General features: G+C 37.1%; 1 protein-coding gene across 1 annotated transcript in view; it reads left to right on the forward strand.

Moving 5' to 3' along the window:
- The window catches only part of LOC306879347 (kalirin-like), a 56,967-nt gene that overhangs the window by 6,199 nt on the left and 38,450 nt on the right, over positions 1-12,318 (forward strand). Inside the window, exons 4-11 of the mRNA XM_079432198.1 lie at positions 338-533; positions 4,122-4,288; positions 6,793-6,912; positions 7,760-7,978; positions 9,466-9,615; positions 9,987-10,101; positions 10,206-10,321; positions 10,849-10,971. Of these exons, the coding sequence (XP_079288324.1) occupies positions 338-533; positions 4,122-4,288; positions 6,793-6,912; positions 7,760-7,978; positions 9,466-9,615; positions 9,987-10,101; positions 10,206-10,321; positions 10,849-10,971 (1,206 nt within the window). The remainder of the gene's footprint in view (positions 1-337; positions 534-4,121; positions 4,289-6,792; positions 6,913-7,759; positions 7,979-9,465; positions 9,616-9,986; positions 10,102-10,205; positions 10,322-10,848; positions 10,972-12,318) is intronic.

The raw sequence follows: 12,318 nt of genomic DNA on the forward strand, positions 1-12,318 counted from the left end.
TTTTTTAATAGGTTTTTTTTTGTTTTATTTACTGATAACGGCACTGCTCCAGTGAGCTGTTAACCACTGTAACCAGATTGTTGAAGGAATGAGTTGAACTGGATCTGACTCAAAAGAATGATTTGTTCACAAATTGAGCATCAGGATGTCAAGATATCTTTCAATTAGTGACTTAAATTCTGGTTTCTGATCTCACACACCATGAATCATATTGCTTCAAAGTACTTTTTTGATACTTTAATGGTGTTTTTCGCATCCTTTTTCCATTATATTGCAAATATTTCGTTTATTTTATTAATATGTATGAAAACTGGTAATATATGCATCTGTTTCATAGGTGATGGGTGAGCTGGATGCATGGAAACAGGATCTGATGCGACAGGCTTCTGATTTCAACACAGAAGAACTCACGTTGGCTGAACAGAGATTACACAGACACACTGAGCGCAAACTCGCCATGAACAACATGACCTACGAGGTTATACAGCAGGGACAGGATCTTCACCAGTACATCATGGAGGTCCAGGCTTCAGGTGAGGAGCTGGTCAGAGATGCAGAGACAGTGAAGGACACGGGAAGAGCGCGAGAGAGAGTAATAGTTTCGTTCTGCAGTTGTAGAGTTCTGCTGAATCAGTGTGTTAATGATTTTGGTGTTTGTTGGCAGTTGTTGCTGTGTGGTATCACTATTGGTGTTTGCTTTCACGCTTGGTTTTTCCAATGTTCATTTTGCATTTGTCGGGTCATGGAATATTTGAGAAGTGTGGCATAATTTCCTCCAACAAACCCTAATATAATCAGGGTGCTCGATCAGAAGCAGGTTCCATGACAATGAGATACATTTTTATTAAGTGAATTAAATGATTAATGACTCAGATGATTAGGAATTAATATATCAAATATATCAATATTCATGGATGTCTAAAGATAATGTAAAGACATTGCTGTGGCAGATTGTGGAAAACCATTGAATAGACATCACAAAAAATGACTTGAGTCAAGTCTATTGTTTGTTTTATTTCCATATAATTGAACATAAGCTTATCACAAATATACAGTCCACAGCAATCCATATCTGTCTGCGGTAGACAAAAGGCCCTTCACACAGAACACATTCTTCTGTGCCTTTCACAACCTCCATGTGTTTTGTTCTATCTGTTCTCTATAAGTGTGGATTACTGAGCCGCATTTCCTGTGGATTTCCACAAACATGAATTTGGTGAAGCATGATGGTAGTAAAACCCCTTATACTGGGGTCTGTATACGGTATATGCTTTATTTTTAAGATTAACTGTTTTTTTCCAAGGCATTGTTAGATATTATTAATATTATTAATATTTATAATAGGCTATATATATTTAAGATTTACGTTTAATTTAATTTCATTGCTGTTCTTTTTCTTCTGTCCATTTTTATTTGTGCAAATGCCAGCGTGCTTCTCTTTTAATATAAGCGCCATGTCTCTCACACCATGTGATGAAAACATTGTTTCTTTTTTCCAACTAACCCTTTAAATTTCATCTTGTTGGGGTTAATTTGAACATTCAACATCCAACATCCGACTTAACAACGTTTGTGATTCTTCTGTTTATTGGGTCAGTAAGACGGCTTGCTAATGTCTGCTGCAGCGTCCAGTGAGAGATGAGAAGAACGCAGGAGTGATGATGAGTTAGTGTTCGGTGGAGAGATAAAAGAGTGTGAATCAGTCATCGCTTCACTCCTCCGTGCTCTGTTGCATTTTATTGACAGTTACCATGGACACAACGGCAAAAAGCTGCTACCCACATTATGGGCTGTCTTAGATACGTGTGATGAAAGACAAAGAGAGAGAAGCGGAGGATTGGTTGGGAAAGATGAGGATGGAAAATATGTGCATGACAGCCAGTGAAGGTGAAATGGATTGGAAGGAGCGGAGGGAGAAGACAGAGCTCCGTACGGCTCTGGGATCTCTCATACTATTAACTCTGTATGCAGGGGTGAGGTTGCTATGGAAACCCCCTTTACATCCCATATACCGAGGTTTCCATGGTGACGGGGCCTTCGCTCGTCACTTTGGGGTTGCCTCGGAGGCTTGGGATACTGCAGAGGCCATCCTGTCACTCACGCATCACGTTCCCATTGGAACCGACTCCTACTGCCCGCTTTAAGGCTGTATTGGAGACAGGAAGCTGAGGATAAGTGGGGTGATGTAAGGGTTAGTAGAAGAAAACGACCTGTGTCGTACCTGCAGAGAGTCTCTGTCTCTGGTACGCTTGTTGTCTGTCATGCACTAATGCAGTTATAGACATGCGAAGACACATATGATGAATGCCGCTCGGCTGGGACATTTCATCACATGCTCACCTGTCTGACATGTTCCCCGCTCACATGCCATCATATCTGCTCACTGAGAACACAGCAGAGACGGAGACCATCAGAGGAGGTTCACAGCACAGCGATCCCTGCTGAACACAGGAGAGAAAACTCACTGCGATAATCTATAGTCATCTAAAACAGTTTTAGTTCTTGTTTATTATATCATCATAACCTTAAACTAACACCTAAATGTAAAATGTGTCATTGTTTTGATGTATCGCATCTTGACATCCAGCTTTATACACTACTGATCAAAATTTTGGAATAATTAAGATTTTTTAATGTTGTTGAAAGCAGTTGCTCATGCTGACCAAGGATGCATTTATTTGATTAGAGGAAAATCTGTTTGATTGTGGAATATTATCACAATTAAAAGAGCTGTTTTTAATATATTTTAAAATGTAATTTATTCCTGTGAAGCAAAGCTGAATTTTCAGCATCATTACTCCTTCAGTGTCACATGATCCTTCAGAAATCATTCTAATATACTGATTTGGTGCTTAAAATTTCTTATTAATATAAATTATAAATAAATTACACCTTTTTTTTTTTTTTTACCCTTTAGGTTTTTATGGAAACCTAAAATTTGGAGTATAAGATTTAAAAAAAAAAAAAAAAGGAAAAAATAAAAATAAAGAAAATAATACTTTTATTCAGCAAGGATGCATTAAATTGATCAAAAGTGACTTTTATAATATTACAGAAGATTTATATTTAAAATAAATGCTATTCAATGAACTTTTACATTCATCAAAGATTCCTGAAAAAAATTATCATGGTTTCAATAAAAAGATTTAACAGCATTGTTAAATGCTTTTTAACATTGATAATGACAAGAACCATTATTAATTGAGCACCAACCATAAATGATAATACTTGAGCAGTAAATCAGCATATTAGAATGATTTCTGAAGGATCATGTGACACTGAAGACTGGAGTAATGATGCTGAAAATTCAGCTTTGCATAAATTACATTTTGAAATGTATTAAATTAGAAAACAAATTTATGATATGTTTTTTAATCATATATAGGCTCTTCGTCTCATTTCTTTCAAAACATGAATCTTAATTTTTCCTAATTTTGGAGCGGTAGTGTATACTAAGTTCAACTATATTTATTTGTTGGTTTATTCTGCCAAAACAGTGTAAATCTCTTTGGCAGAAAACATGGATTGGTTGAGCATCCCAACAGCTCAACCAATGGTCTGTCGTGACATGTTTGGGGAGGGACTGTTTGACTAACACATGGCCAACAGAGGGATTGTTCAGGAAACCTGTTTGAAATCTATAATTGGTTTTGCCATTTTATTTTCTGATACTAGTGGCACAGAAATTACAGCACGTTTAAATTGCATGCCTAATTTTATGTTCATTTGTATTTTGAAAAAGCGGCTAATCTCTGAAATTAGAACATGGCGCTGATTGAACTTGTGTATCCATTACTATCGCTAAAATTGCCTGGGACAAATTTTTTGTCAGTCTGTAAAAGAAATATGGGACAAGTATAGCACATTTCAAATAAAACATTTCATGAAAATAAGTTGATTTTGGTTATGATAAAATTAAATGATAATTTACCATTCATACAGAAAACAAACAGCATTGGACACTTTCAGGTTATCAAACATTTGCATAGCATGATATTTCATTTGTTTGTATATGGTTCTTAGATTGATATATTTGATCTATAAAGTGAAACTGATATACTCAGACAGCGTACTTGTGTATATGCTGATATTTATTTTTAAAATCTGTGTATGTTTTTCAGGTGTGGAAGTCACTGGAGAAAAAGACGTTGACTTGGCGGCGAAAGTTCAAGAGCTGCTGGAGTTCTTGAATGAAAAACAGCATGAGCTGGAAGTGAGCTCAGAACACACACACAAACGTCTGGAGCAGTGCCTTCAGCTACGACACCTGCAGGCCGAGGTCAAACAGGTGCGTGCTTAAAATCAATTGCTACATCTCAGCTCATGGTCGCATTTAGGGACCCCTAATTTACATTCATCGGAATGTCGTGACTGACTTCTATATTCAGGAAAAAAGCTTGTACTCTGCTACAAGATTCTGACTGATGCCTTGAGTACAAGTGCCCAGCTAATTGCTTTTATCTTTGACACTTTGAGCACACACACACACACACAGTCGCTCATATCCAGAGCAGTGTGTGGGTGCAGACTGCAGCCCTGCATTTCAGAAAAATGAATCACTCAATTCACTTACACTATTTCATAGACAGAACTGCTTTCTTATCGGCAGTGCTGTCACCTCGGGACTTCTCAGCTTTATCTTGGTTCTTTAATTATTTATATTGTATCTTGTTTCTGTATGTACTTTTTTGTACATCAGTTTGGTTAGAAAATGAATGTAAATGTAGGCAGGGTGTTACATAACGTGGGAGGGGGAATCTCTTCAGCTCAGCTTTAATGTTTCTGCATCCTTAATGCACATTTTACGGATTCTTAAGATGTGGAATGAAATGTTGAACAGTTTTACCTGCCATTAGTTTTGAAAATGCCAACATTTTCACTTTAATATGAAGCAGAGATGATTACTAGAATGTTTATTAAGCAACTGCATTATTTCATCTAATGACATCAGAACATGAATAAATATTTAATGTAAATTATGGAAAACTGGCAGCGGTTAAAATATTTGTTTATATACTGTATACTTGACAAACTACTGTTCAAAAGTTTGGGGTCGGAAATATTTTTTTATGGTTTTGAGACAAGTCTGTGTTTATTTGATCAAAAATACAATAAAAACAATAATATTGTGAACTATTATGCAAGCTATTTTAATATATTTTAAAATTTAATTTTCTTTCTGTGATGGCAAAGCTGAATTTTCAGAAGCTTTTAACAATCATTCTAATATGCCGTTGCACACACATATATATATATATATATATATACATACAGTGCCTGTAGAAAGTCTTCATACCCCTTACTTTTTTCACATTTTGTTATGCTGCATTATGTTAAACTGCTATAAATTACTTTTTTTCCCCCACATAAATCTACACCCCACTCACCATACTGACAAAGCAAAAACCGGATTTAACACAACTTTGCAAATTTATTAGGAAACACTGAAAAAATGACATTGCACAAGTCTTCATACCCTTTGCTTTGACACTTTCTATACTCCGACTGGAGTTAACTTGTGGCAAATTCAGTTGATTGGACATGATTTGGAAAGGCACACACACCTGTCTATATAAAGTTTAACAGCTGAAATGGATGTCAGAGCAAAAACTAAGCCATGAGGTAAAAGGAATGGCCTGAAGAGCTGAGAGACAAGATTGTGTTGAGACAGATCTGGGGAAGACTACAAAAAAATTCTGCTGTGTTGAAGGTTCACAGGAGCATTTGGCCTCCATAATCCTTAATGGATGAAGTTTGAAACAATCAGGACTCTTCCTAGATCTAGCCTCCTGGCCAAACTGAGCAATCGAAGGAGAAGGGTTTTGGTTAGAGAGGTGATCAAGACACTTATGGTCACACTGGTTGAGCTCCATGATCTTATATGGAGATGGGAGAAACTTACAGAAGGACAAACATCACTGCGACACTCCACCAAGCTGGGCTTGATGGCAAAGTGACCAAACTCAAGCTTCTCCTCAGTAAAGAAACCATGATTGGAATTTACTAAAATTTACATGGTGGTGGCAGCATCATGCCGTGGGGGTGTTTTTCAGCGGCAGGGACTGGGGAAGTGATCAGTGAAGACGGAAAGCTGAATGCAGCTAAATACAGAGATATCCTTAATGAAAACCTGGTTCAGAGCGCACAGAACCTCAGACTGGGCTGAAAGTTCACCTTCCAACATGACAATCACCCTAGGCACACAGCCAAGACAATGCAGGAGTGGCTTAGGGACGACTCTATGAACGTCCTCGAGTGGCCAGAGCTGGGACTTGGAACCAATCAGACACAATTTAAAGCAGTTTAACATAATAACGCAACATAACAAAATGTGAAAAAAATGAAGGGGTGTGAAGACTTTCTATAGGCACTATATATATATATATATATATATATATATATATATATATTATAATAACATTATTGTAGTTTTTGTCAACAGTGACAGTGATGAGAATTCAATAGATGGAGCTGAAAATCAGTTTGGAACCATCATACAATCTAAATGTATAGTTGAATGCTAGATTTGCCATTATTAATTTTATTATTATTTGACATGGCACATTATTTCTGTAACTGACAGTGTTGAGACATTGAGTTACAGCAAGGAAAAGCACATTTCTCAAATTTTGTCAGAAAATGGAAAAAGCAGAAGGCTGCACCAAAACATAAATGAATACCTCTGAATGTTAACAGATTAATCCAAAATAATTTGAGTTTCGTTTTTCACCTCTGTAGCCTGTTTTGTCACAATGCCGCTGTGTGTGCATTTGTATGTGTTGATCTGTGCAGGTGCTGGGTTGGATCCGCAATGGTGAATCCATGCTCACGGCGAACACAACGAATGCAGGTTCCCTATCTGAGGCGGAACAACTTCAGAGAGAGCATGAACAATTTCAGCTTGCCATCGAGGTACACACATACACACATTTTCCTTAATATGTTCTGCAGGGGGCAGCTTCGTATGGCTGCAGTATGCTGTAATATGAAGATTAATATTAAATATTAAACCTTGTTTACACCATTATCTGCAATTAGGAAATTATTTTAGGCTTATATCAAACAGATAATTTATTTAACCTTGTGGAGGGGGGGGGGGGGGATAAACACATTTTGGGGAATGTTAGAGAGACATCATCCCTTTTGTTGTTATCTGTCATAAACAGAAGGTAAATTGGTCTATAGGTTATAAAGCCCCCCTTTATTATATTCATCAAAGAGATGGAAAACAAAACAGCTGAATTGAATTAAAAAAAAACAAATAACTCAGCAAATTTATGAGCAGTAAGAAGCACATTAGCCTGAAATGAGGACTGAGTTTTAATTCAGCAAATTGCTGCGTATAATTCTCGACTAACGACAGCCTCTCTAAATAAAAAAAAAGTCAGCGCTATCTGCCAAAATCTCCCTTCTGCCAAATTTATGTTTTAATCGTCTACAGCAGCGGTTCTCTAACTTTTCAGGCTAAGTACCACTTTTCATCAAATCAGACCATCCAAGTACACCAAAACAAATGTGTGAATCAGGCTGGTTTTATTCATCCAGCATGTGCTCTTGTGAAAGCATCAGGCTCTGCTTCACCGCTGATTGTTTTGGCCTTGAACAGCAGGACGTCTAACTGATCGTGCCTTAATTGCTCCTTTAAGGAACCCCTCCGTGACCTCACCCGCCTCTCATGTGGTCCTTGTATACCAGCAGTTAACAAACTTAATTTAAGCATAACTCATTAAAAGGAGACACTTTTCTCTGCTGTCCACAGTCTCTTCTCCATGCCGACTCCCTGCAGCGCACCCACCAGAGTGCCCTGCAACTCCAGCAGAGGGCGGAGCTGATGTTGCAGGCGGGTCACTATGACCCAGATGCTGTCCGGGCCTGCGCCGAGACCGTGGCCCTGCACTGGCAGACCCTCATGCTGAAGATGGAGGACAGATTAAAGCTGGTTAATGCCTCTGTGGCCTTCTACAAAACATCTGAACAGGTGAGTTGTAATAGACTATGTGATGGTTAGTGTCACTGCCCACAAATACTAGTGGCTGTGATTGTGGTTGAGAATGTGAACTGATGACAAAGCTGTTAATTTGATTTATAGCAGTAGTTCTTAACCACTTGGACATATGCATTTGCAGTTCATGTTATGTTTTTTTTTTTTTTTTTTCAGTGCCTCACGCCATGAGGACTGCATTTTTAAGATGCCCTGTTTTTAAGTAGTTCGTTTTTTTAAAAGGGGGGTTCAAGACCCTTTTGCAGTGTACATAGAGTTCTGTCATGACAACTCTATGTACATGATAATGTACATGACAATGTTCATGTATTTGGTCTTGGCGGAATAGATCTGCTGCTCTGCTGTTGCTGCTGCCGAGATTTGCTACTGCAATACATCCACAACATGCTGCTGTGAGCATGTAAGAAATACTGCTGCTGCACATATAACATGAATAACCCCCATAGCATACATGATCACCCCGTAGCAGATCTATACAGGTGGAGATGGGGAAGGTGGAGGGTTTCTAAAGTGCGCTGCAACTGCTATCATAAGCATTAGCTAAATATTTGAATGTTTAGCAGCGAGCTCATTAGCTACCGATACAAGAGAGAACCAATCAGCTGTGACGTGATAATGATGTCTTTATGTCGTATTGAGTTAGATCTATCAGACTGCGCCATCTAGAGTTTCGTGTCAGAACTTTGTATTTCACCTTTGAGTCACATTATATAACCATAACTTCGAGTAAAATTTTAAGTGCAAGAGAAGCTGAATATTTTATACACTACCATTCAAAAGTTTGAGGTTAGTAAGATTTTTTTTAATGTTTTAGAAAGAAGTCTCTTATGCTCACCAAGGCTGCATTTATTTGATCAAAAATACAGTAAGAACAGTAATATATTGGTATAATTTAATAAACTAATTTGGTGCTAAAGAAGCATTTCTTATTATTGTCAATGTTAAAAATGGTTATGCTGCTTAATATTTTTGTGGAAACTGTGATATATTTATATCCAGGATTCTGATGAATAGGAAGTTCAAAGGAACAATTTATTTGAAATATATTTTTTGTAAAAATCTGAAAATTTCTACTGTCAATTTTGATCAATGTAATGCATCCTTGCTAAATGAAAGTATTAATTTCTTTAAAAAAAAAAAATCTAATTATGGGACAGTAACCATGCATGTCCTCTTGTCCTTTAACAGAAATGTTAGCTCCCCCTAGTGTCAGTTCCAGAATCTACTGAAAATGCACTCGGTTATCAGATGTTTTTGTAATTAATTATTTTTTCTTTTTTTTTCATTTAATGGCAGAAATTGTATACACGTCCCTTTACTGTCATTACATTGTATTCTATTATTTATATGGCTGTTATATCTGTGATTGTCTACACTGCTCTCTGACTGACCATTGTAAACAGTACAGAGACTTAAGCTTTGTGATGCTGCTGTGTGTGTAATGTACTGTATGTCTGTTGCAGGTATGTAATGTATTGGAGAGTCTGGAACTGGAGTACAGGAGAGAGGAGGACTGGTGTGGGGGTCATGATAAATTGGGCTCAACGGCAGAGACTGACCATGTCAGCCCTCTCATCAACAAACACCTGGAGCAGAAAGAAGCCTTTCTCAAGGTACGCCTCGCTCACACACACACACACAAACATACATAAACACACACACAGACTCAAACACCTGCGACAGAAGCTCTCATCAGCTCTCTCACTAATTTGTCCTTTTTAAATAAATAAAAAAAATGCATCTGCAGCAAAACAAAAAAATTGCCATATGTGACCACATACGTGTCAGTTTAAATGGGTCATAGCATGGAAAAAAAATATTTTTGAAATAAAAGAAAATTATTAGTGTGTATATCAATGTCACTGACCGTGTTACATCAGCACTCCTAAAAATCCAGCTGCTATCAATATGGTCAATGATGATGTCACTGTACAGTTGTTTAGATGCACTGATTCTACAAAATGTTTAATTTCTCTGGTTTCAGGCGTGTACTTTAGCACGTCGTAATGCGGAGGTCTTTCTTAAATACATCCATCGAAACAATGTGAGCATGCCTGGGGTCGCTACCCACAATCGAGCCACTGAGTCCCAAGTCAAAGGTCAGTTAAGGACTACTTAAGGCCATTATACCTGCAAAATCAACAGTCTGTCTGTATGTGATTGTGCCTGAATGTTGATTGAGCTTGTCTTGTGTCTTATATAGCCATTCTGAGTGAGCTGCTACAGAGGGAAAACCGTGTCCTTCATTTCTGGACTATGAAAAAAAGACGTTTAGATCAATGCCAACAGTACGTTCTGTTTGAACGACATTCCAAACAAGTGAGTGAGAGAGCGTTATGCAAGCACAGTTTTTGAGGGATTCGATAATGATGGTGGTTTGGTTTGGTTTTGCCTTCCCTTTTGAAAATGAGCTACACTTTAGAATACATTTAAAAAGAGAACTTATTACAGAAATAATATACTTATGAATATATTGATAATTACACATTTGTATTGATGACATTGCAATTTATTAAAAAACTGTAAAATTATAATTGTGTGCTTTAGTATGTTAGTCAACAAATTAAAATAAACGTACTTTAAAGTACTTCATAATGATAGGACTTTAATGTAAAACTTTTCATTTGACTTCACAAATTGCACTTTTTAAGTGTTTATGAAACAGTCATGTGTAGAAACATTGTCAGGGAAAGTATACTCTTTCAGTGCAGTTAAATAAAAATTAAAGTATACTCTTTCAGTAAATTAAATAAAAGTCACCTTTTATTTTATTTAAATATATTTGTTAGATTTGACAATGCACATTCAGTACAATTAAGTGTTTTAAAACTGTGCTTTCTACACAGGCCATAGACTGGTTACAGGACACAGGAGAATATTTTCTATCCTCACACACATCGCCTGGTGATACCAGCGAAAAAACTCAGGAACTACTAAAAGAGTACGAAGGTTTCCGCGTGTCCGCAAAGGTAAGATCCTCAGTCATTGAGGGCAGTTATTCAATTGTCATGTTGTCTCATGTTGTCTCAAACCTTCATGCTTTTGTGGAACATGCAAGCAGAATTATTATGAAGAATATCCTGGTCATTCTTCCATATAAACATATCTACACAACCAAAGGCCTGTTTAGTCTTCATCTCAAGTGAAATATAGGTTTCAAAAGCATTTGATCATGTTTTGAGTAATCCATCAGTAAACCCTGTACAGGTTTAGACAAATGCATCTGTTCACTCATATATATTTATATATATAAAGTGAACAGATCTATTTGTCTAAACGTGTATATATATACAGTCATGGCCAAAAATATCGGCATCCTTGGTAAATATGATCAAAGAAGGCTGTGAAAATGAATCTGCATTGTTAATCCTTTTGATATTTTATTTAAAAAATTCATAAAAATCTAATCCTTCACTGGATAATAAGAATTTAAAATGGGGGGAAATATCATTATGAAATAAATGTTTTTCTCAAATACATGTTGGACACAATTATTGGCACCCCTAGAAATTCTTGAGTAAAATATCTCTGAGGTATATTCCCATTCATATTCACAATTTTGAGCACTCCAGGGTGATTATGAACATGAAATTATCCAGCCATGGCTTCCTGTTTCACAGAAATATAAAAAACAAAATTGGGAAAACAAAGCCCAAATTCCCTTAATCAAGTCAAGTCAAGTCAAGTTGAGCTTTATTGTCATTCCGCTACAAGTGGGGACATACAGTGGAACAAAATGTCATGTCTCGCAGGACCACGGTGCTACATAAATACAGACATACAACAATGAAATAAAAAAACACTATAAACCTATACAAAACTAACCTACTGACAGATTTAACTATAAGTATACTATATATAAGTATTTACCCTATACAAACTAAGAAATAGAAGATAAAAAATACAAACTATACGAATGCTTCACATAAATATTTACCCTATACAAACAAAAAAAATAGAAGATAAAAAATACAAACTATACGAATGCTTCACAAACACTGTACATGTGCAAAGAGAGACATTTTGAGTCAAGCAGCTGGTTTGGGTTCAGGGCTCTCACAACCTGGGGGAAAAAGCTGTTGAGCAGTCTGGCGGAGCGGGCTCTGATGCTCCGGTACCGTCTTCCTGATGGTAGGAGCTGGAAGAGACTGTGGGAGGGATGGGTGGAGTCCTTCACGATGCTGTTGGTTTTGCTGGAGCATCGTGTCAGGAAAATGTCCAGGATGGAGGGGAGAGGGGCACTGATGATCTTTGCAGCTGTGTTCACTGTCCGCTGGAGGGTCTTGCGGTCAGCAGCACTGCAGTTCCCGTACCAG

This window comes from Barbus barbus (assembly GCF_936440315.1).
Source record: "Barbus barbus genome assembly, chromosome: 13".
Taxonomy (NCBI): Eukaryota; Metazoa; Chordata; class Actinopteri; order Cypriniformes; family Cyprinidae; genus Barbus; species Barbus barbus.